At 39.1% G+C, this 24,822-nt stretch overlaps 1 protein-coding gene across 8 annotated transcripts in view; it reads left to right on the forward strand.

Annotated features, from left to right (window-relative positions):
• The window catches only part of LOC124305499 (sodium/calcium exchanger 1), a 1,112,430-nt gene that overhangs the window by 143,140 nt on the left and 944,468 nt on the right, over window positions 1-24,822 (forward strand). For all 8 annotated transcript variants that reach the window (XM_046765025.1, XM_046765026.1, XM_046765028.1 and 5 more), the window contains exon 2: window positions 5,736-6,008. In XM_046765025.1, coding sequence (XP_046620981.1) covers window positions 5,736-6,008 — 273 coding nt within the window. The remainder of the gene's footprint in view (window positions 1-5,735; window positions 6,009-24,822) is intronic.

The following is a 24,822-nucleotide window of genomic DNA, read 5'->3' on the forward strand; positions in this document are numbered from 1 at the left end:
GGGTTTAGAAAAAGCTTATGCAGGTTCCGGGGTAGAAGGAATCCGAATTCTTCTTGGCGAAGACGTTAGAGGAAAACCGCGAGTCACAAGAAATAAAAAAATTCTTACAGCCGTCGTGACTTATGTCGAAAAAATAAAACATCATTAATCATAATTTCAAAAAAATTTATATAAAGAGCCTATTGTAATTTAAGGATATTAAGGATGCCAAATTTTATTGTAATACATGCTGCATTGTCAATATTATATTGTGACTTATTATTTCATTAACCCTCATTTTCCATATAATTTTCCCTCATCAATTGCACTGAAAATATCAAAAAATTGAATAGAAATAATGGACATAACCTAAAGGACCTGCCTTTTGAGAAAACTTAATTTATGGTTATCTCATATTCTTTATAAAATTGATCGTTCAGAAAAACGATATCAATTTTCATTGCATTGTCATATGCTTCGTGGCTACGGTTCATTTTCCTACTGATCGGAGCACAGCTGGCGCCATGCAGCATTGCCAAGTCTATATCGTTGTCACCACGATAACAGAAGCAGCCGACGCACGCAATAATTAGTCAATACAATCGACGATTTCTAATCGGAATATCCCGTGACCCTTATTTTTTATGAGACGTACGTAATGGTGACATCTTTTTCAACATGTAACCATTTTTTTTATTTATCGTGTCTAATCGCGAAAGGTCTATATTTATATCTCAACCTTGTGTCAACACAGATTTCCGATATGGTGTGGGATAATTATCTTCACTTCACAGATTAATTAATATTATAATTAGTCGGTAAGTCGCTTAGAAATTTTGCAGGTGTTTCCGTACATGTTTTTGCTATAGCATATAAAAAAAAAAAACGTATTTTTGTCTAATAGCGAGGTACGTGCTCGTACTACCTTAAGCTATACTTGTTGTCCTTAAATTTTGAATAAAAAGTGTTACGAATAAAAAAATTTCTTTATCGTTTTATCTTGCTATTTATTGATTATTTGTTAGAAAATTTAGATAGTGATATGTGTGTATAGATGCGCCAATTGGATCAGCAGTGTTACGATTTCGCGTTCGCATCATGGTGATCATAAGTCAAACTAACGATATTAACTATGAATGCTACGGATCTTAACAGTTATAAAAGTTATGGTTAACTGAAAACTAGTTTATCAGTCATTACGTGACAGTAGTATTATTGCCACATAATTACAAAAAGTAATCACATCTAGACAAAAAACATTTGGAATTCAAAAAAATTCGCCAAGTTAACAAAACCACATTACGATAAAAATACAAGAACTATTTATTCATTGTGAGTCTCTGTCGTTAAATTCGAAAAGGACCCCAAGCAATACGAAATCTTGGGTAGTAGGTATACGTCATGAAGTCAGACGTCGCTATTCCGTGTATTGATATCCAAACATTATTCCAAGACCTACATATTTGGTAGACACATTTTTATTGAAAATCAATTAGGAATTATATCGACAGAGAGGTCACGGCCAATTATCTGTCGCATTAGTAACGTAGAATAGTGACGTGGAAGTATAAGTTGCACATATTCTTACAGTGTGAGGTAGTATTAATTCAATCACACAAAAAAAAAATTTGATACTGTATGAAAACAGTACGTTTGAATAATTCACGCCGCATATGAAACAAAAGCTCTAATTTGTCCAATTCATCCGTTCAATGACTTGTTATTACTAGTTTGCTACAAAATATTTTAATTTTTACTCACGACATGTGAATTCAATTACAATAAGTAGGGTAATTCCGGGTGAGATAGCCATAGGGGAGAGATTGCCCATCGAAATAATTCCTAAAGCTTCCGCCCACAGCCGACCTATCACTGTCAGTTCTACTCTGCCATGACAGCTAAGTTCACGGATGATAGTGCGGTGCCGAAAAACTTCGCAAGGTACGTAATACATCAACTTCTCGTTTCTAAGTAGGCGAAAAATTATTTTAACTTGGACATTAGGACATCAAAATCGAGTTACTTTGTTGTTTCATGCCGAATTTGTGATTGATTATCGAAGGAGATTGTACACCCAACAATCTAACCTCAAAACAAGATTTCATGTACCGCCAATATTACAGCAGGGGGGTGGGCCATCTCTATCATGTGGTCGGGATAGATGGCCTGGAATTCAAAGGGTGTTATGGCCATATGGCCATCTCTCCCGGAATGTAGTTCATGATATATTGTTGATCAATTCCTATTATATAGCACCCAATTCAGTGGTTTTACCGTTTGTGTTCAATTTGTTTCAGATGCCAAACAAGTAAGTGCGCAAGGTGTCAGAAACTCGCGGTACATGGACGCAGGATCAGCTCTCAAAGGCAATAAATGCTGTTAAAAATAGTCAAACCATTCACTCCGCTGCCGCAATAAATGGAATACCCAGAAAAACTTTGGAACGACTCCTAAAAACTGGAAATGAAGTAAAAGGAAGGATGGGTCCCAGCTCTTCATTTGGAGACGAAAATGAATTACGCCTGGTACAACACATAAAAAAAATGCAAAAATCTGGGTTCCCTGTCACTAGAGATGATGTACGCATGATTGCCTATCAATTTGCACAATAGTTGGGTATAAACCACAAGTTCTCCAATGAAAAAGAAAAGGCAGGCTACGACTGGTTGATTTTATTTTTATCAAGACATCCAACCCTATCAGTGAGGAAGGCTGAAGGCGTTTCCATAGCTAGATCCCAAGGAATGAATAAAAAAGAGGTAATGGACTATTTTGAAGTTTTACGACACGTGCTTGAAGTAAATGAATTGTTTGAAAAACCCTCAAACATATTCAATATGGATGAATCTGGGCTGCAGCTAAACAACCATCCTGGACAGTGATTGCAGAAAAAGGCTCTAAGTCTGTTTCGTCAATAACATCAACCGAAAAAGGTGAGACAATTACTGTCATCGCTTGCTGCAATAGTGAAGGAACATTCTTACCCCCCGCCTGCATCATGAAAGGCAAAAATAAAAAACCCGAATTCGAAGATGGAATGCCTCCAGGCTCGGTCCTGTTTATGTCACAGAAGTCAGCGTACATTACGGTAGCCATTTTTTTGGAATGGCTCAAGAATCATTTCCTTCCAAGAAAGCCTGCTGGAAAACTTCTATTGATTCTCGATGGTCACACGTCTCACACCAACTCTGTAGAGATGCTTGAATTTGCATCTAGCAATGACATTGTTTTAGTGTCCTTGCCAATTCACATGATCCATTACCTTCAACCCTTGAACAGGGCGGTATTCAAATCAGTGAAAGCTTGTCGTAGTTGGCTTAAAAATCATCCTGGTCGACGCATAAGTCGAGCACAGTTTGGATAATTACTCAATCAGACATGGGGTAAGGCAGCTGTAAAATCAATTCATATTATTTTTACTTTTATTTAACATATGAGGCACATTTTTTCACACACAGTCATATACAGATACACACACACACTCATTCCAATTTATACATCGTTTTCTGATTTGTCTCGGAGTTCGGTGACATTTTTGAATAAACAATAATTCAAATTTTGACTTATCTATGATGCTCGTTTTTTCCCACGTTGGCTCCTGCCCTGGGACTGGAATCCGGAACCGAAGTTGATGATTTCAATATTTTCTCCACGTTAACTCTTGTTTTAATTACTGGCCAGTTTCCGTTGAGTTGACTATAGAGAGATGAGCGGACGACCGATCCCTTCGACGTCCTAGAGCCAAGAGACCGAGCTCACGAAAGCGAACTCGGTAGTGTGATCGGAGGGGGGGAAATGAGAAATCGAGGATCGATTAATTCTTCGATTATAGAATTCGATTTTAACCGCGGATAAATTCAAAATTTGGATTTATCACCTTACACAGCTACCCATGGAAATGCTGCGTCAGGCTTCAAATCTACGGGAATTTATCCATTTAATCCACACGCTATACCTGACTATGCCTATTCACAGGAAACTGTTATAGTGAATCAACCTGATGCGAGTGATGAGACTTTACCCTCAACATCGGCAGGAGAAGTAGGAAAAAGAGTCATCCGTACCGTTACTGCTACAGAAAAGCCCCAAGAGAAATCTAAAACTTCAGAGCACGAAAACCTCAAAAAAGAGACACCGACTAAGATACTAACGCAGCTGTCTTCAGTTCCAAATCTCGTTCATTTAACTAGAACGCGGGCAAAAAGAGTAGCTGAACTTCTCACAACCCGCTCGTACATGGAAGCTCAATTGGACAAGGAAAACAGACGTAAGCCACGCAAACAAGCTGCAGATACTTTAAAATCAATTATGAAACAGCGGAATCCTAAGAATGAAAAGACTGTCAGCAGTGCAGGTTCTTTGAAAACTACAGTAAAAAAACGAAAAATAAAGAAAGAAAAGACTGATAGCAGTGACGAAGAATTTTTATTAGACAGTAGCAATGACTTTGACGACTCAGATAACGATGGGTCAAAAGAAGAAGCTTGTCTCTGCGTAGGATGTGGAGAAGACTATGAAAAAACGGAAAAAATCGAAGATTGGTTGCAATGTATCAACTGCAAGACCTGGATGCATGAAAACTACACGGATTTTGATGATATGTGCTAAAAATGCGGCGAGGAAAAGAAGAAAAAGGCCAAAGAACAACGTAAGATCTCCAAGACAAAGTAGGACCATCTGTCCCTACGTCCTAGGTCATCTCTCCCATGATCATCGAGAGAGATGGCCAACTGCACTTTTTTGTAATTTAATTTTTATTAGTGATTTGTTGTGCAATATAAACGTTAAAGTTTGTCAGAATTTCTTTAATAACCTAATAAAGTTTAACTGATGTAATGAGTTTCTTTTTGATAACTAATTTTGAAAATTACAGCCACTTCAAAAAACTATGGCCATCTCACCCGGAATTACCCTATGCATTTACCGAACATCGCTTTGTGCGATCGTATACGAGAGCTAAATCACAAGCGCCTGAACCTCAGCGCTCCCGTACACTCGCATACAACGATATTAGGACCGCAATGAACGGCAATTCGTACGAGAAAAAAATAGCATCAATGAAATGGATCTAACTCATCTAAAACTTACTTTACGATAATCTGTTCGAAGCTAACTGATTAATTCACTCAACCTTATGAAGTTGTCAGTTCTATAAAATATGAATCTAAGCTGCAAGTGACAAAAAAAACAAGTTACAAATTTTCATTAACATTCCCATGTAATATTGATTGTGTTAAAAAAGTGTACAAAAAAATCTAGTACACTTATTTAATGGCGAGATCTATCCTTAGATACATTATTACACGGGAGCATACAAGACACGAACAAGTATAATCATTTCAATGAAAATTAAAAATTGAATGTGCCCGTTAATTACGTATCGCTTGGAATGATGTTTCGATATGACTTCACAAAATAACCAGTTCCGAAAGCACGACGTATGCCTACTTGCTGAGAGACCTTAGCGCTTGGGGTTCTTTTTTGATTTCCCAACCCAGATCGGCAATATCTAAATTGTTCTTGTATTTTTATTGTGATGTGGTTTTAGTAACTTGGCATACTTTTTTAAATATCAGATATTTTTGCATTGATGGGACATTTACAGTAGCAGAACTCATTATTTGTAGTACACTGATGTTTTACATTTTTCACAAATTCATACCAGTAGGTGTAGGATTGTTTTGTACACAAAAATTAACATTGGATTATTTAACAACAATTGCGTGAGGCCTGAATATTTTTTTTTTGTGTTTCAGACTTAATAACTGCAGTCAACCTGCAACGCTTTCGTCGCCGAGCTTGGCGACGGTAATGATCCTCGATGATGACCATAGCGGTGTCTTCGGATTCCCGGAACGCGACGTAGAGATAGTGGAGAGTGTTGGTCAATATTCCCTCAGGGTAGTTCGCTATAGTGGGGCTCGGGGTCGCGTTACAATACCATATCACACCGAAGAAGGTACAGCAAAACCGGGGAAGCAATACGTCGACCTGACGGGGGCCATAACCTTTGAGGACAACCAAACAGAGTGAGTTCATGAATTTTGAGTACTATTTTTAACGAAGTCAATTTTATGAGCAAACGAAGGAACGAAAACTTCTGCTGCGTCCGAAATCACTGTGAAGGCTACTTTATATAATCCAAACTTGAACGGGTGATCTTTTCTATTGTTCGACAGAGCTTCAGAAAGTTCACCAACATCTTAAAACAGTAAAAGCGAGATAGAGTGCTTCCACACTACATAATGATATTTCCAGGAAACGTGATTTTTCTCCAGTAAAAATTGCATTTTTAGTGTGTTCATTCTTCTGATAATATTAATCAATGGTTTTAAGTACTGCTGATTTTTGTAACTCTTTTATTAAGTTATTAATACACTGGAACTACTTTCTTCTTCACCCTTCGCGCGTTTGTCAGTCTGTCGTCTACAAGGGAAAATGGTATCTTCACCAATCCTGAGCCCTTGCTTCCGCGCATACGCAAGACAAAAATACAAACACAGCGAATAATGAGGATAGAAAATTGACGTGTGTCAATTTAAAGAGCATTTATCGTGTCATAATAAATTTCTGTTACCCTTAGTTAAGGACTTACCGTTGACACTTCAGCGCAATTCCCTAATTCGCCTGACAATTGAACAAAAGTAAGAGAAAATTGTTGGACGCCGGATGCGTGTGCGTGAATTTTAGATAAAAAGAAAAGGCACGATAGATAATAATCAGGGAATTCGACGAATGGCTCAGTTAGGTTCAGGTACTTAACATAAACTAGTAGCATAGTGGAATTCAAAGGCAGCTGACGATGGATAAATGAATAAACCAACCAATGTCAAAGAAATTCCCAGATAACTTACAATTAGTTACATATTCTCGATTGAATTTACAAGTGTCGATGATCAGACAAATTAAACCTTATAAAGGTTCAAAATAAATTTTCTAAGCTTCAACAGAATAGTCAACATCGGTAAACAAATCAAATGGTAGTCGCTATCGAAAATTTTAGAAGAATAAACTCAAACGATAGATTCTAACAAAAGGTGACAGTTGGTGACGGAGTAGGATGTAAGTCAGTAGAATCGATATCCATAATTGAAATGTATACGGTGATTAATAGCTGTTCGAAAAGTGTTGCCAATCATCTGTATACTTCGTGTTTGAAATTTTATTCTAATTTTGATTGGACTAGAGATGCGGTGACGTGAAGTTGTTTGTGCGTCGTTTCTCGATCTTGGTTATTTCTCTCTCTGTTCAAAATCAGTTATTTTGTGATCACGTAAATCATTCGAATAAGCTGTGACGAACGTCATTCACGTGTGCTGGATGTGGTAGTTATAACGGAAAAAAAATTGGCTGCATTTTTTTCATTTAATAATTGTTCGCGCTCGCCCTTCGAAATGCGAGGAACCATATTTAATATATATTGTGACGTGGATTTTTTCCGCTCCTCGGTCACTCGGAGCAAATGACCGAGAACTTACCGCGTGCACAATAAAACATCGTCCGCAAGGTATCCTGGACCTGAAACAATATCGCGAAATTTGTTGGGCGCCTGGCGTGATCAACACGCCTCGAAATCGGTAATGCGCTATTGGGATCCGTGGGAGAGGCGTGGCTTAAGTTTTAGCCGCCTGGTGGTTAAAAAATGAACTAGTGATTGTAGGACTCTGGAGTCAGCTGTTGCATGCAAGCAAACGTGTGACAATTAATCATAAAGTTATTAAAAATTAAAAATGCGTGTAAACATACAAGAAATTTGTAAATTTGCTTCAGCTACACCTACAAGTAGAAATTTTACTAGTGGAGAAAACATTATTGATGGTGATCATTTATTGAACTGCGGTACAGTAAATCATAGTGATGATAGTGATGTTTATCATATCCTCGCGTTTTGTTTACAACATTGTTTAAAAACTGAACCTCATGAAATAAATGGTGAAATTTCGAAAGACGGAAAAATAATTGGCATGGAATGCTCATGTAAAGCTGGATTAGGAAGTACCTGTAAACATATTGTAGTAGTACTTTTATTTTGTAACCGGTAATTATTATATTTGATATTTTTCACTTGATTAATCAACTTTCAAATTATTAAATAATTATGGAATTATTGACTTTATTCTTTTATACTTACAGAAATAATTTGGAAGAATTCAAAGATATAACATGTACTGATAAAAAATGTGTTTGGAGTGCACCTCATAAATCCGCTCTAGAGAAATATGAGATGAAGCCTTTACTTGAACACAAATGTTTTGAAGAGAAACAAAAAAAAAAGGAAGAAAAAATTAAAAAAAAAAAAACGTAAGTCAGATGGTGCTCAAGCCAACACGTCACCTGGAGACAATACTCAACCTGTAGCTACTACATCATCTACTACTACTGATCCTCCACTATGTTTAAACAATGGTTTAACTGAATTAGACGAAGCAGAATATGATGAATTTCTTAGAATTATGGTGGAAGATAATCCTCAGTCTGCGTTAGCAAAGCATATGTAAATAATTTTTGCTTTAATTAATTTCAATTAATTTTTTTACTGATTTTTTTTTGTAGATATTTTACATCATCAATTTTATATTTGACACATACATGATTTTTTTTTTGTAGTGAATTTTTTCGAATTTTGGATAATAATTTTTTTATAGTAAATTTTTTACCAATAAATTTTTTTTTCCTTCCTTTTTTTTAATATATACAGATGTGGAAGACACGAGGTTATCACAGACTTTAATAATGATGATAATAATAATAATTTAGTTTTATGTCCTGAAAAACTCCAAGCCATCATCGATAGTCAAAAGTCATCAGAATTACTTTCAGATTTAAAAAATTTTAAGATTGGTCGCGTTATTGGAAATTGTTGTAATGAAATTTTTAATCAGTTGTCAACGGATGCTTTAACAATTTGTTTTAAAAGTACTGAGCTTTATTCCGTAAGGCTAGCTGAACGAGAACTCCGGATAACAGCTAGTAGAGCTTACTCACTATTTACTTATTATTCGAATAAAAATCCAGACTGGAAAAAAAAATCTAATGATTACTTTTACAGTCCCTCGTTGAGGAATGAAAATACAAAATATGGTTTAGAGCAAGAAACTTATGCACGGGAAACTTATGCTAATTTAATGTCTATGGAAATAGTTGAGTGTGGCTTAGTTATTTCAGAATTAAATCCTTGGTTAAGTTGTTCCCCGGATGGTATTGCTTTTAAAGATAACAAACCATTTAAACTCATTGAAATTAAATGTCCAAAAGAGGGTAAACGTAACGGTATTGAAGAAACTGTGAAAGCAATTAAATGGTTAACAGAACAGCACGGTGAAGTAACTCTAAAAGTTAAGCACATGTACTACGCTCAAGTTCAAATAAGTATGGCAATACTTAATTTACCATCTACGGACTTTATAATATATTCTTCTTTCGACAAACAAATAAAAATAATACCTCTTAGTTTTAATGTCGAATTTACCAAACATTTATTAAGAACTTTAAAGAAAGTATATTTTAAAAAAATGATACATAATATATGTTTGAAACAACAAAAGAAGAATCAAAAACAAAAAGAACAATAAAAATCAGTGTAATTGTTACTTATAAGTTTTACTTTGTACTTTGTTCATAAAAATAAGTTACAAATGTAATAAAATATTTATAGAAATTATTTCAACCATTAATAACATTATTTTAATCCTGAGCAACTTTTTTTTTATCTTGAACAAATTTTTCGTCTTATAAAATAGGCTGACTTAAGTTTACAACTGCACAAATGATTGTAAAAATTTTTTCAACTTTATGAACAAGTCCAATAGGCATTTTTGATGACAAGATTTCAAAATTTTTAATACGTTGGTTACTTCGCTCAACGTGCACACGAGCTTTAGAAATTCGCCGTCCATGCATCGCTTCAACTTTGGAAAACTGTTTTCGGTCTTTCAAGAAAGGTGGTGAAATTAATTTCACATAATTTTTTTGGCAAAATTCATCAAGAGTAAAGCCTCGATCAGTCATGACATCATCTTTCTTATCGAACTTTGTTATGATCCCACTCTGTACAAAGATAGAATTATCAGAAGCTCGTCCACCAAAAGGTTTACTAATAAAAGAAATCAAACCAGCAGGAGTGACAGCAGTCATAAATTTGACCGTGTAACAGCTTTTATACCGCGAATAAGTCACAACTTGGCAACACAGACATTTTGGTCTTTGAATTGAAATTTCAGTGCAATCAATGACTGCACGAACATTTTCAAACCCAATAAAATCAAGAGGAATATTCTTTAAAATATTCTCTTTTTTGGGCCAATATATTCCTGGCTTTAAACAAATGTATAACAAGTCAATCATTTGAAAAATTTTCTCTTTACAAGTTTCTGCTGTGTAACATTTAAATAGAACAGCTAAAAGTGCATATGACATATTTTGCTTTAGTTTCATAAAAGTCATGATGATTATGTCTGACAAATCTAATTTAGCATTACAATGAGACATTTTTTGTTTTTTTTTGTCAACTAATTTTTTTATAGAATTTAAAAGAGTAAAATTAGGAATCCCAGTCAATGTACTTAGTTCACCGTCATCAGAAATGAAGTCAGTAAATTTGGGAATAAAATTATCCGTACGAACTTGTGTTGCTACGTCTTTAAATTGTTTATTAATTATTTCACTAGCACTTTTTGCACATGTCTCAGCTTCGTTCTTAGAAACTTGATAAGTTTGTAGATTAGAGTCCTCTTCACCAACAGAATTTTTTGGTTGACTTTCATCTGCATGTCTGTGGTCAATCTGACCATCCAAAACTAGCTCATCTTGAAAATTGTTATCAGTATTGAAATCGCTAGGTTCGTTGGTAGTTTTTAGTTCGTTTTTTAAAAATGACCTTTTAATTTGCCTCTCTCGTTCAGCTGATGAAACATGGTTTACTTTTTTAGAGCAGTCGAGAGAGCTCCTCGGTAAGTTAACTGAGGGGACAGCTGTTTTCTTCAAATAATGTTGTCGACTTACTGAAAAATAAATAAAACTATTATAACTTTGGTCTAAGAAAAATTAAAGCTAATTATGTTTTGTTATTTGTTATACTTACAAGAAGGAATATAATCATCTTTTGTAAAATGTCGCGAACATACTCTCATGGAGGGTGATATTTTTTTGCCCGTTCTCAGCACTTTCACCCACATATCGTGTCTATCGACTAGCTCTTCTTGATTGAACGTATTCAGTATTTTCACTAAACTATCATTCTTTTTTGGAAAAGAATGAAAACGAACTGTTTCATACTTTGATGCATGACTTTTACACCCATACACACAACAGTATACATGACTATTATTTTTATGAGGAGAAAATTCCATACTTGAATATATTTAATTACAAATTTTTATTGCTTATAAATTTAATCATTTAATTCACTCGTTGTTTAATTTTTTTTTTTTAATAAAGAATATACCCTGCGGTGAAATTTTTTGTTGACACTAATATTATGGTGATCATATGATTCTATCCTACAATCGCTAGTTCGAATTCGGACCACCAGACAGCGTATTTAAATCCTCAGTTTCCCAATACCGCGACCATATACTCGGCAGCTCAGTACCGCGGCGAGGGGAGGGGTAACTTTCGGGTAGAGAGAGATACGACACACGTACGCCAACACGTTATTTTACAAAGCAATAATGAAATTAAACAATATATTTTCAGTTAGCGATAATACAAAAATAAAATAAAATAATAATACTGCGAACGTAGTCGTCGCGATTCCAGATACAGAGGCTTAGATATAACCAAAAAAAAAAGAAAGAACAAACAACAAAAAAAAATCAATAGATCCAGAAGACCTTTCCGGCCTACGTGCGGTAGTCGCCGTCTTAATGATAACCGCTAACTTCCAAACTAACAACAAAATAGGACCCGACACGCTGCCCGCGATCGTCCTCTACAGAATGGCGCTAATCGCCAACTTAATACTAAACCCCTCGACGAAAACGGAACCGAATTCTCGGCCGACGCTGCCCGCGATCGGCAATAAATCAAAACGAAGAAAAAGAAATAAAATTGCTTATGCCTACGGGCGCTGATCGCCAACTTATTACTAACTGATTATACCAAAGGCCAAACGGAAACGAGGCTCGTCGCGTCACCCGCAACTATCCTCTACAAAAGAATATTCTTGTTAACACGCACCCGAGCTCAACTTTCTCCGCGACGGCGGGACGCGGTCGCGAATTCGAACGCTCCCCGTTAGACTGCTCGCGACCTACACGAGAAATGAGGCTGTATCGGACTAAGTTGACGTGACCCCGTGTAACAGAATTCGGTTACACTCAAATTCGAGACAATAGTGTCTCGGCTCAACCCGTGACTCGACTCGACCTCCTCGATCACTCGAAATTAACGCTACTTCATTACGCGCAACTCAGGCTACGGTCACCAAGCAGATGTATCGGCTAAAGAATCTCGAGTACTGTCGTTAACGCCAATCCTCAATGGCTATCTGTTCCTCGCCAAGCCTTTATTAATTATCTCTCGAAATTCTCTCGCAAGAAGGTTAACAGCGCTTACCGCTCCACATCCAGGACACGAATTCGCCAACTCCCTCGTGATCCTTGGCGGCCATTCTCCCTCGCAATTACTAACTTCTGCCCAACACACTCGCAACCCGAATCTATATCGCAACACTACTACTCTGATTAGTCGCCAGAACTTGAGTGATCTCCGATGGCCGATCGGCCGCAACGCCGATCTCGTCACGCTAATTCTCCGTGACGTCATCACCCTAAGAATGCGCAACAATCGATCTGTCATCGATTTTGGGGATTGCGCAACTTTCCGCGCACCTGTCGTCGCTACGCGGCGCAGAACGGATAAACTTCCGTTAAGAACATACCTCCGATCAATGCGAAATTTGGTATGCTTATGTATGTTGATGCGCTGATCAAGACTATCATACTCAGAACACCCGAAAATTCGATTTTCAAGGTCAAATCGACAAAAAATCGATTTTTTAAATGTTTTTCACATTTATTACAATAAATATAGATTTGAGAGAAAAATGTTTCAAACAAAAGTTATGGGACATGATAAAACTGACATTTTTTGTTCTACACTTTTTTCGTGTATAAGCGGTGGTTTCCGAGAAAATTGCTAAATTCACTCGAAATCGGTATTTTTCGCCAAGGCTCCATTAGTTTCGATACTAATTTCTACTCACGCACTCACCACGGGAAGGTTGGAGTTTGGTCTTGGAAGTGCAATTTTTTTTTGTTTTTGTATGTTTTAAATTCTTTTTTCGGTTTTTGAATGCTTTTTTTGTTCTTTTTTTTTGTTTTTTTTTTTGCACGAAGCAAATACACATACACACGCACGCACGCACACACACTCGCACCAAAACCCAAACCCAAACCTAAACAAACCCACACACACACACACATACACACACGCGCGCACGCACGCATGCACACTCGCACCAAAACCCAAACACACACACACTCCCGCACACAAACCCAACAAACACGCACTCACACACACGCAAACACCCACACGCACACCCAAACAAAGACACGCGCACACACCCCCACGTACACGAACGGGGCACATCAATTATTCTTGCCTAACACGACGGCGCCATAAAAATTCGCACAGAAGATCAGCTATATTGTCTGAGCGAACGCCCCCTCGCGCAACAGAGCGCCGCATCCAACGCCAGGATGATTCGATGTTCTGGGTATGTGCTCCGGTAGCCGAATTGACAAATTCTACGCTATGATTCACCGTTTTATGGGGATAACCGTGTTTTTCCAAGCTTTCATACCCCTTCCAGCAATCCGTATGGATTTCTGTCCCAACCACGAAATGCTTTTGAATAAGTGAAAGCAAGGTCGTAGCTTCTCGTTTGTTTTCCGGGCAAATTTCCAGCCGGTAATTTTCCGCCTGGCCTCTGTGGATCATACCAAGAATCCATGATAGTAGTACAGCAAGGCCGGTTCTACACGCAGATTCCTGTTACCGACACTTACCGACCGAGCCGCTCCGCGCAGCCCAGACTGAAACCCTTTTCCGCGATGACGTCGCAGTCTGCCGTACCGAAGGTCAAAACCGTGCAACCTTACCGACAGTTGTATCGATCGAGGGTCAAAATCATGCTGTTTTACCGACAATCTTACCGACCCCGTGCAACCTTACCGACAGTTGTATCGATCGAGGGTCAAAATCGTGCTGTTTCACCGACAATCTTACCGACCGAAGGTCTGTAGTGCTCGCCTGCCAACGGTAGAGGGCGCAGCGGGGGCGAGAACTTTTTTACCGTCCCGCATTCTTCTCCCACGATAGGACTGCTGATGTGTAACATGAACCACTCCGAATTCCTTTCCCACGGTAGGACTGCTGACGTGTAACATCAACCACCTCACATTCCTTTCCCACCTTATCAACCACGTGACATTCCAAAATTAATAGTTCCGAGAATTGTTTGCCTCAAATTCAACGTCGCACCGAAATCCTTTGACCGCATGCCGCTCGCCGTCAAGTCGAAACTTGTCGAACGCATTGTTTTGTCTAACCACCTTATCAACCACGTGACATTCCAAAATTAATAGTTCCGAGAATTGTTTCTCCGAAATTCAACGTCGCACCGAAATCCTTTGACCCCATGCCGCTCACCGTCGAAACTCGTCGGACGATTCCGAGAATTGTTTTTCATTTACTCGGATGTCGGTTTGATATCCAAGGTCGACCGATAGTCGCGGTACATTCAAATCCATGGATCTGCGGTGTCGGGTTACTATCGCTCTAGGAATGCCAAAAGGTGCGCGCGCATCCGTACAGCTGCCCTATAAAAAGGACGCTCATCACTGCAAACGATCATTACGTCACAAGCTGTCAAGTATACGTGAGGAAAAAGCTCAAGATAGAATCCGCGAAGTGTTTGAGATTGATCGATATTATGGAATCGGCGTTCAAGATTTTATCGGAAAAATCGTCGCCGGCAGAAATTGCAAAATGGATTCGACTCGGAACCCAAAATATCAGGCTTTTGAATAAAATCTTACGCAACAACGACTCAACGATCAAGGAGAAGACAAGAATTTTGACTACAATTGGAATTCTGAAATCGTTGACAGTCAAATTTCAACAATTGCAGAAAGTGGGTGACGGATTACGAAGCCGACGAGAAGCGATCGAGTACGGTGGGAAGATTTGGAATCAGCTTTCGAGAGTAGAATTCGAACTGGATCCATCGTCAATTTGAAGCATAAAGATGTGGAGAGATTTCTAGAAGACGCAAAGGTACTAGCTGTGACGAGGCTGAAAAACGCTGTGAAGAAAGACAGGAGCTTGAAAGCCAACGTTATCCTGGCTTGTAAATTTGAACTCAGAAAAGTTGATCGCACGGTGGAAGAGATCAAATTTTTTAATACGAGAAATGAAATCATCCTCCAGACAACGGATATCAACGAATGGTTCATCGAAAACGCGACGGAGCGTTTGTTGAAAAAGGTGGAAGATTTCCAGGAAAAGGATTCAGGCTGGTCGCTGACCGAAATAATCAATTTGACTGTGAATATCAACAAGTACGTGCCACTACGAGGCGGTGTCTTCACATACACCCCGTTACCTAAGCATATCAGTGATAAGAAGGCTGTAGTAAACATCAGAAACAACGACTCTTACTGCTTTCTTTGGTCGGTCACCGCAGCTCTGTTCCCAGCCGACAACAACCATCCTAACGCGACCAGCTCGTACACACATTTCAGCTCAGTGCTACAATACAACGGTTTGCATTTTCCAATGTCTCTAGACAAAAACACCATTTCAAAATTTGAGAAGCTTAACGGTCTTTCAATTAACGTTTACGGTATAGACCAAGGTGATCGGAAAAAAAGTGAAATAGTACCGATTCACCTGAGTCAGAATGAGTCTGACAAACCTATGATTCATCTTTTGGCGATCGAAACTGAAATCCCTGATGATGATGATGATGATGATATGGTAAATTATCAAAAAAGTAGAATCTTCCATTTTACTTGTATTCGAAATCTGTCTCGATTAACAAGTTCTCAAATTTCCAAACGCTCACATCAGACGTGGTTGTGCGATAGGTGTCTGTCTCATTTTAATTTCGAAAGATGTTTGTTGAAGCACCGAGCTGATTGCATGAATTCAAACAAAACCAAAGTTATTCTATCTACAGACGAGGAAAAAATACTGAAATTCAAAAATTTCAAGCACAAAGAAACCGTTCCATTCTGCATTTACACGGATCTCAAATGTTTACTGCAACCCACACATGAAAGTTTTGGGGAAAATAGAATAATTTATCAGAAGCATCTTCCGTATAGTATAGCTTACTATCTGCATTGCGCGTTTAACGATTCGCTTTCAAAATTCAAAATTAATCGTGGAGAGACTTGCGTTCAATGGTTTGTGAACGAGTTAGCGGAATTGGCACATTCGTTGGAAGTTTATTTCAAGACTGTTGTACCGATGGAACCGCTAAATTTCAATCAAATCAACGAATTTTATTCAACGACAGTGTGTCACATTTGTGAAAAACCGTTTACACTCGCAGACGTGAAACATCGTGATCACTGCCATTTCACGGGAAAGTACCGTGGTGCTGCTCACCGAGGTTGCAATCTAAATTACCAAAATTCACACATTATCCCAGTGATATTCCACAATCTGTCGGGTTACGATTCACATTTTCTGATCAAAGCACTGGCCACATCGTCCGAGGGCACAACTGAGCTTCTACCCGTAAACAAAGAAAAGTACATTTCATTTACAAAATACGTCGAGGGGACAGATATAAAGTTTAGATTCGTAGATTCGTACCGCTTCATGCCCAGTAGTCTTGAGAAATTAGCAACGTATCTCGGTGATGATCAGAAATCAATCACACGAAAATTTTATCATAGCTCAGATAAATTTCAGTTATTGACCAGAAAAGGAGTGTTCCCGTAAGAATACATAGACAGTTGGGAGAAGCTCGAAGACACACGGCTACCATCCAAACAACAATTTTACTCAAAATTGAATGATCGGGATATATCAGACGACGACTATGCACATGCATGTAAAGTTTGGCAAACTTTTAACGTTCAAACTTTGGGAGAGTATTCGGACTTGTATTTACTGACGGACGTGTTTTTACTGGCCGACGTTTTTCAAAACTTTCGACAGAGCTGTTGGACGACGTACAAACTGGACCCGTTACATTACTACACAGCGCCCGGTCTGTCGTTTGATGCAATGTTAAAATGTACAGGCATCGAACTCGAGCTTCTCACCGACATAGACATGGTTATGTTTATCGAAAAGGGTATTCGTGGTGGTGTGTCACAGTGTTCGAACAGATACGCAAAGGCCAACAATAGATATATGGGAGAGGAATTCGATCCTGAGGTCGAAGAATCTTATCTCATGTACTTTGACGTTAATAATTTGTACGGTGCTGCTATGAGCTTTGCTCTGCCATACAGTTCCTTCGAATGGTTATCAGACTTCGGACAATGCGACGTTCTTACCATCTCGGACGACGCGGAGTTTGGTTACATACTGGAGGTTGATTTGGAATATCCTGAGGAACTGCATGAAATTCATAAGGATTTACCACTGTGTCCGGAGCACTACATACCTCCGATCTCGAATAGTAAGCAACCGAAATTGACACCCACGCTATTTTCCAAGAAAAACTACGTTGTTCACTACCGCGTTTTGGAACAATGCTTACAATTAGGCTTAAAATTACTCAAAATTCATAGAGTTCTCAAATTCAGGCAAACCCGGTGGCTGAAAAAATATATAGATTTAAATACCGATTTGCGAAAAAAACCTGACAACGAATTTGAGAAAAATTTTTACAAGCTAATGAACAACGCAGTTTTTGGCAAAACTATGGAAAATGTTAGGAAGTATAGAGATGTCAAGCTGATCACGAAATGGAATGGAAGATACGGTGCTAGAGCTACCATAGCCAAACCCAATTTTCACAGCTGCACCGTTTTCGACAAAGATATAATTATCGTTGAAATGAGTAAGACGAAAGTCAAGTTGAATAAACCATTGTACGCAGGTTTCTCCATCATGGATTTGGCTAAAACATATATCTACGATTTTCATTACAATTACATTAAGCAGAAATTCGGCAACCGAGCAAAATTAATGTACACGGATACCGACAGTTTGATTTACAATTTTACCGTCCCCGACATATACGAACACATTAAGGAGGACTTGCACAAATTCGATACTTCTGATTATCCGCTCGACAACGTTTACGGAATACCTCGAGCAAACAAAAAAGTTCTCGGCTTGATGAAAGACGAGAATAACGGGAAAATCATGCTCGAATTTGTAGGATTAGGAGCTAAGTTGTACGCATTCCGAGTCTTGGGAGATGAAAAAGACAATAAACGTGCCAAAGGTGTCAAAGCATCTGCGTTGAGAAAAATAACTTTCAACGATTATTTGGAATGTGTTTTGAACCATGAAAATCTATCCTCAAATCAGCATTTGATATTGAGTCGAAAGCACGAGGTATACACCGTAGAACAGCAGAAAGTACCACTGAGCTGGAATGACGACAAGCGGATCGTGTTACAAAATACAACCGACACGCTTCCGTGGGGCTACAAGCCCAAGCTTTGTAATTTATAACTGTACCATGTCTGTCGATTGTCTAAAAAATGACGCATACTTGTTGTGTGTCCGATATAAAATAAAGAGGGACATACGTTTTTACAAGAAATTCATTTATTCGTTTATCCAACTGTTTTGTGTATTGTCAAAACCTAACCATTTAACGTATATTTTTCTTCCACGCGTCTTGAGCTCCTTCTCCACCAGATAGATATCCGGATGCTCAACCTTGAGGAGCTCTTGTTCGTAGAAACCACCAGCGATGGGTTGATCTCGGTAGTCTTTGAGCTTGTACGTCACAGGATGAGTATTTTCCACTCGACTTATCGTGAATATTTCAGTCGTCCAATTGGGAGTGTAACCTTTTTCGAAGACATTTTTTAAATTGCTGATTCGAACTTTGTCGCCGGATTTGAATTTTGCCGATACGGTAGGTATCGCTCGAAGCCCTCCGTACGCCTGACGTAATAACAGCCTCTCGTTTGCAACGGTGACATCCGACGGTTTCATTCTTATGGTTCGGTGTTTGATGTTGTTGTAAGCCGAAACCAAATCAGATAAGATATTAAGCCACTTGTAGCTTCCTTGCATGCTGAACCGTGTCCACATTTTACCTTTCAGCGTGCGATTGAAACGTTCACAGATCGAAGCCTTCAAATTGCAGTACGTGGAGTAAAGTTTGATTCCGTAGCGTGTCATAAGCGATTCGAATTTCGAGTTGTAAAATTCCGTTCCTCTGTCGACGTGTCAATTTTTCGGTACCCGTCCTTGGACAAGCACAGATTCCATTGCCTTCGTAACATCATCTCCAGACCTGCTTTTTATCGGTATAGCCCACGCATACTTTGAAAAGATATCAATGACTGTGAGCATGTACTTGTAACCTTTGTTTTGTCCAGCGTACGACGTCATATCAACAAGATCCGCCTGCCAGGTCTCGTCGATGCCGCGCACGTCTACACGTCGACGCGGGTAATTCCGGCGTGCAGGCTTATGCAGTTCCGTCACCAGTGCGTGCTTTTCCTCCTTCATATTCCAACGCTATTAGTCTGGTGTCCAATTCGGAAATGATTTCCGCGTTTCGAATCGACTAGTCTCCGTCTGTTTTGAAGTCTGTGTAGAAGGTATCCAAGGCTTTCTTCGCGGTGATCTCCAAAGCTTTGATCATTTGATCGAGGTTGTCGATTTGTTTTCGCAGCACGCTGAATTTTCGTCTCAAGGTTTTTAAAGTTACAGCATTGTTTGGCTCTGCGGGATCTGCGACGTTGCACAGTCTCTTGTTCCGTATATCGTAATGCCCGTCCGCTGTTATTTGAAACCCGACACCCGGAGGACCGCGAGTGCTCGCGGTCGTGTTTTTATTCAGCTGACGTCCAAACACGTCGACGCTCATCTCGGTAATGAATGCAAAAATGACGGGAGCTGCTTAATAAATGATTCCTGCTTCGCGTAGCTCTTCAATAATGGAGATTATTTCGTTATTGTGACTCGGATTTCCCGCTGCCTGAGATGCCAGGAGTAAACGAAGACGCTCCACTAACTCGTTTGGATCATCCCAGAAGACGTATTCCGTTTCAACACCTTGTCGAGTGATCATAGCTTGCGGAAGGAGACCTTTACCCTTTCGGCGAGGTGATGGGAAATAATCCATTAATTCGGCAATGACATTTCTAAATTTGTAACTGTTATCGTTTCGAACAGCCCCATCGGATGAGTAATACTTCTTATGCGTGTTCGTTGCGAGGATTATGTTTTCAAAATTTTCCCGATCTCCGGCGCTCACAGAAGAACCGTCAGGCTTCTTTTTGAACAAAAGTTCCAGCAAACCCTTCGTTTTCGGGTAACGCGTGTCGCCAATACGAACGTAGTCACTCTCAAAAGATATCAACGAATCACCAATCATTAGTCCGTTTGAGAGGTTGCGTACACCGTACACGTTGTCCAATTCGCCTTTTGTCTTTGCATCTCTCATCAGTGCAAAATACTCGTCCTCGACCGGTGTTTTTACGACTGTTTCATCCCCCGCCGAAGCAAAGGAATCGTCCATTTCCGAGATAGTTTCATTTTTCGTTTCATTTTTCATCTCCTTTATTTCTTCTTTAATTGCTTCCACCTCTTGTTAGACAGGTTTGGTATCTTTTGTAACATTCACCAGTTCTTGCAACGGAGTCACTACTGGTTTGAAAACGTCACTCAATTTCTGCTTGCGCACTTGCTTGAGCGATCCGATGCAGGACATCCTTTTGCTTGGAAATATCAGAGCTCTGCATGTTGACGCAACTGAGTCTGCAACGCTACTGCGTCTCTCGCTCGAAAACGGTAGATTTTATTCCTTTTCCAGGCTAACAAAAGAATCGAATCCCCTCCTGTATCGTCCTTCGTTGAGCTCACTGTCTTTGTCGATCACCAGAAACCCGAACTTCTCACCGTTCCAGCATGCAGAGCACACACTTTTAAACTCTGTGTAAGACATATCGGTGTTTACCTGGTCATTGTTTACGTGTCTCAGGTTCATATCGTCTTGTTTGAATAACACCAGTAAGTTAACGTTGTCGTGGACGAGATATTTGGGAATTCGCGCGTACGTCTGTCAGCGATAGAAACGGTCAACGTCATGATGTCTACCCATGCAATAGTAGGCTCTCATATTGTCCTGCTTTGCGCACGCTACATCGTCAAATATGATTATTGAGTTTGACCATGCTTCTTCCGGTGTAATCACTTGCTCACGCTCGGTAAACACAAAATACTCCGTTTTCCCAACATGGTCCAATAATTGCTTTAGCACATGGTATTTAGGTTGGTTAAGAGATTTCGAGTAGATGTAGATATTTTCAAATCTAAGTCCGTTGGGATCGGTTATCAGTGTGAGCAACGCATCAGTTTTACCACAGTTCGACGGTTTACAGAATATAGCACGTACACCACTCGGGAGTAATTCACCGCGCCATTTGTGCCTTTTGACATTTTGCTCCGAAAGTTTGTCAAAATTCATCACCGAAAGCTTAGTAGGTTGTTTCTCAAGCCGCATCTCGGACATGACTGATCGGATTTGCCATAAATACCCCGTTTTAAAGAACTTTTCTTTAGTCAATGCACGAACATGATCGCGTACAGAGGTAAACGTAGCAGCAGGCGGCAACATCGTGGCAAGGGTCTGGTGAATAGAATCATCAACAAACTTCCGATCGAGTTGCATGTTCCCGGTTACCAATACTGCGGTCCTGGTACGAAGTTGACGAAAAGATTCGCGAAAGGCGATTCCGGTATCAATCCTCTCGATGCAGCGTGTAAGGAACACGATATAGCGTATTCGAAAAATCGTGAGAACCTCGAGGTTAGAAACAAGGCTGATAGGGTGTTGGCTGAGAAAGCTTAGAAACGGGTTCTCGCAAAGGACGCAAATTTGGGTGAGAAGGCAGCCGCTTGGGCAGTAGCTAATACAATGAAAGTAAAATCGAAACTCGGAATGGGAATGCGAAAGTCAAAAAATGTGACCTTGAGAAAAATTGTAAATGCTGCAAAACGTTCTATGGTTCCAAGCAACGATGCAAAAGTAGCTATCGAATCTGCGCTGAAGGGAGCTGAGAACGCCGTTGAAAAAGCGGGTGGTAAATGTAAAGTGCGAACACCTCGCGTCCTACCGGTACCTTCGAAAGTCGGTGGTTTTCTACCGTTCCTGATTCCTATTTTTGCCGGTCTCAGCGCTACGGGTGCGTTAGCCGGTGGTGCTGCAGGTATAGCAAAAGCTGTGAACGATGCGAGCGCGGCTAAACGAGAATTGGAGGAAAGCAAACGACACAACAAAACTGTGGAAGCTATCGCGTTGGGCAAAGGGCTTCATATGAAACCGTACAAAACAGGTCTTGGTCTCCATCTTTCAAAAAACTAGATGCGACGCTACCACGTCGAGCGTTGACTGATTGGGACTTGTCGAAATATGCAAAAATCTTGAGGGTTCCGCATTTCCGCGGTGTTTTCATGCGAAACGAAGTGCCCGAAAACGGTCCACGAAAAAACGAGTCATCTATAATCAACCTTGACGACAAAGACGGTCCGAGAACACACTGGGTTGCGTACAAGAAACGCGACAATAATATCGATTCAAATCTTGGTTCTCATCCATGTTAAATGTAATGAATAATAAATTTTCTTGGGAACTTGGACAGAATTGATCAGATTCAATTTATCAAAATTTGCAACGTTTCGTTTTATTTATTTTCCAACTTCATCAGGCAAGCTGTAACAGATATACATAAACTTTAAAATTAAGTTGCATAAAACAATAGACATGATACATGCAAGTTACAAATTCAGAAATAATAAACTAAACAAAATTACAAAATATTTACTTTTGAGGTTAAATCATCGTTAAAATCCTCTGGTCTATAACATCAAGTCAAAAATATGTTTAAATAAGACTAGACAGATATATACATTTTTTTTTTTAATAAAATTATAAATTATTGTGCCAATAAATCAATCTAAATAAAATAAAATGGACAAATATGATGGACAAATACACATGTCAAACGTAGTGACTCTCAAATCATAGACTGTACCACTCTCACACAGTGTGATAGTACGTGTGGAGGTCGCATTATCTGTATTGTCAACATGACTCTGTTGTCCATGACTAGTACTGTTCGTATTGTGCGCGAAAGTTCAACCTCTGAGTAAAATAAAAATAATTACTATGACTTCACTAAATCCTTAACATCATTTATCAGGTCACTGTAAATTGTACTAAGATTTTGCGTGTCGGATCTAAAATTGACACAATTCATCGCCTTAATAAAAATCATTTCACTTAGGTTTCTCTTCATGTAATTTTTCTCCAGATCTAAAATCTCCACATCCTCGAACTGAAAGTTATGACCATCTTCAACAAAGTGATGTTCCGCTAATGCTGTTTTGTTGTTTTTCATGGACTTCTCAGGTCTGCAGTCAAGTTTGTGTTGTCTCACTCTGGCTTTTAATTTTTTTTACCTTCAGAAGGAAGGATGTGCCATGGGGAGTCCAGCAAGTCCTTCAATTGCCATCATTGCAGTAGATTATGTTGTTTCAATGGCGTTGACTCACCTTGACTTTGAAATTCCGATCATTAAGTCGTATGTTGATGATCTCTTCGCAGTGGTTCCAAAGGATAAAGTAGACAGCATCTTAGATGTGTTTAATAGTGTTGACAAGGACATCCAGTTTACCTTGGAAGTTGAGAATAACGGGAAGTTGCCTTTTTTGGACATACTAATAGAAAGATCAGAAGATGGTGATCTTATAACTTCTTGGTTCAAGAAACCATACAGCTCACGAAGAATTTTGAATTTTAATTCCAATTATCCATTGAGCCAGAAATTGGGGGTTGCAAAAGGGTTTTTGAACAGAGCCATGCGCTTGAGTCATGTGAACAAGACCAAGGAAAGTATTCGCATGGTTAGAAGATTACTGTCATCTAACAATTATCCAAACAAGGTCATCAGCAAGTGTGAGAAAATTGTGTCCGAGAGGATTAGAAACAACATCAGGAGCAACAATGTCAACAGGAATTGGTCGTTTAGCAGATTTCCCTACATAAAAGGCTTGTCACCAAGACTGGGATCTTTATTCAGGCACACCAACTGCAAGTTGGTATTCTATAATGTATTCAAGGTTAAGGATCTATTTTCCCGGCCAAAAGACAAAGTGAAGAAAGAAGATAGATCTGGCCTGGTATACAGGATTCCGTGCTCGTGTGGGAAATGGTACGTTGGACAGACCAGGCAAAAATTAAAAGCCAGAGTGAGACAACACAAACTTGACTGCAGACCTGAGAAGTCCATAAAAACCAAGAAAACAGCATTAGCGGAACATCACTTTGTTGAAGATGGTCATAACTTTCAGTTCGAGGATGTGGAGATTTTAGATCTGAAGAAAAATTACATGAAGAGAAACCTAAGTGAAATGATTTTTATTAAGGCGATGAATTGTGTCAATTTAAGATCCGACACGCAAAATCTCAGTACAATTTACAGTGACCTGATAAATGATGTTAAGGATTTAGTGAAGTCATAGTAATTATTTTTATTTTACTCAGAGGTTGAACTTTCGCGCACAATACGAACAGTACTAGTCATGGACAACAGAGTCATGTTGACAATACAGATAATGCGACCTCCACACGTACTATCACACTGTGTGAGAGTAGTACAGTCTGTGATTTAAGAGTCACTA

The sequence above is a fragment of the Neodiprion virginianus genome, chromosome 5 (assembly GCF_021901495.1).
Source record: "Neodiprion virginianus isolate iyNeoVirg1 chromosome 5, iyNeoVirg1.1, whole genome shotgun sequence".
In the NCBI taxonomy this organism is placed as follows: domain Eukaryota; kingdom Metazoa; phylum Arthropoda; class Insecta; order Hymenoptera; family Diprionidae; genus Neodiprion; species Neodiprion virginianus.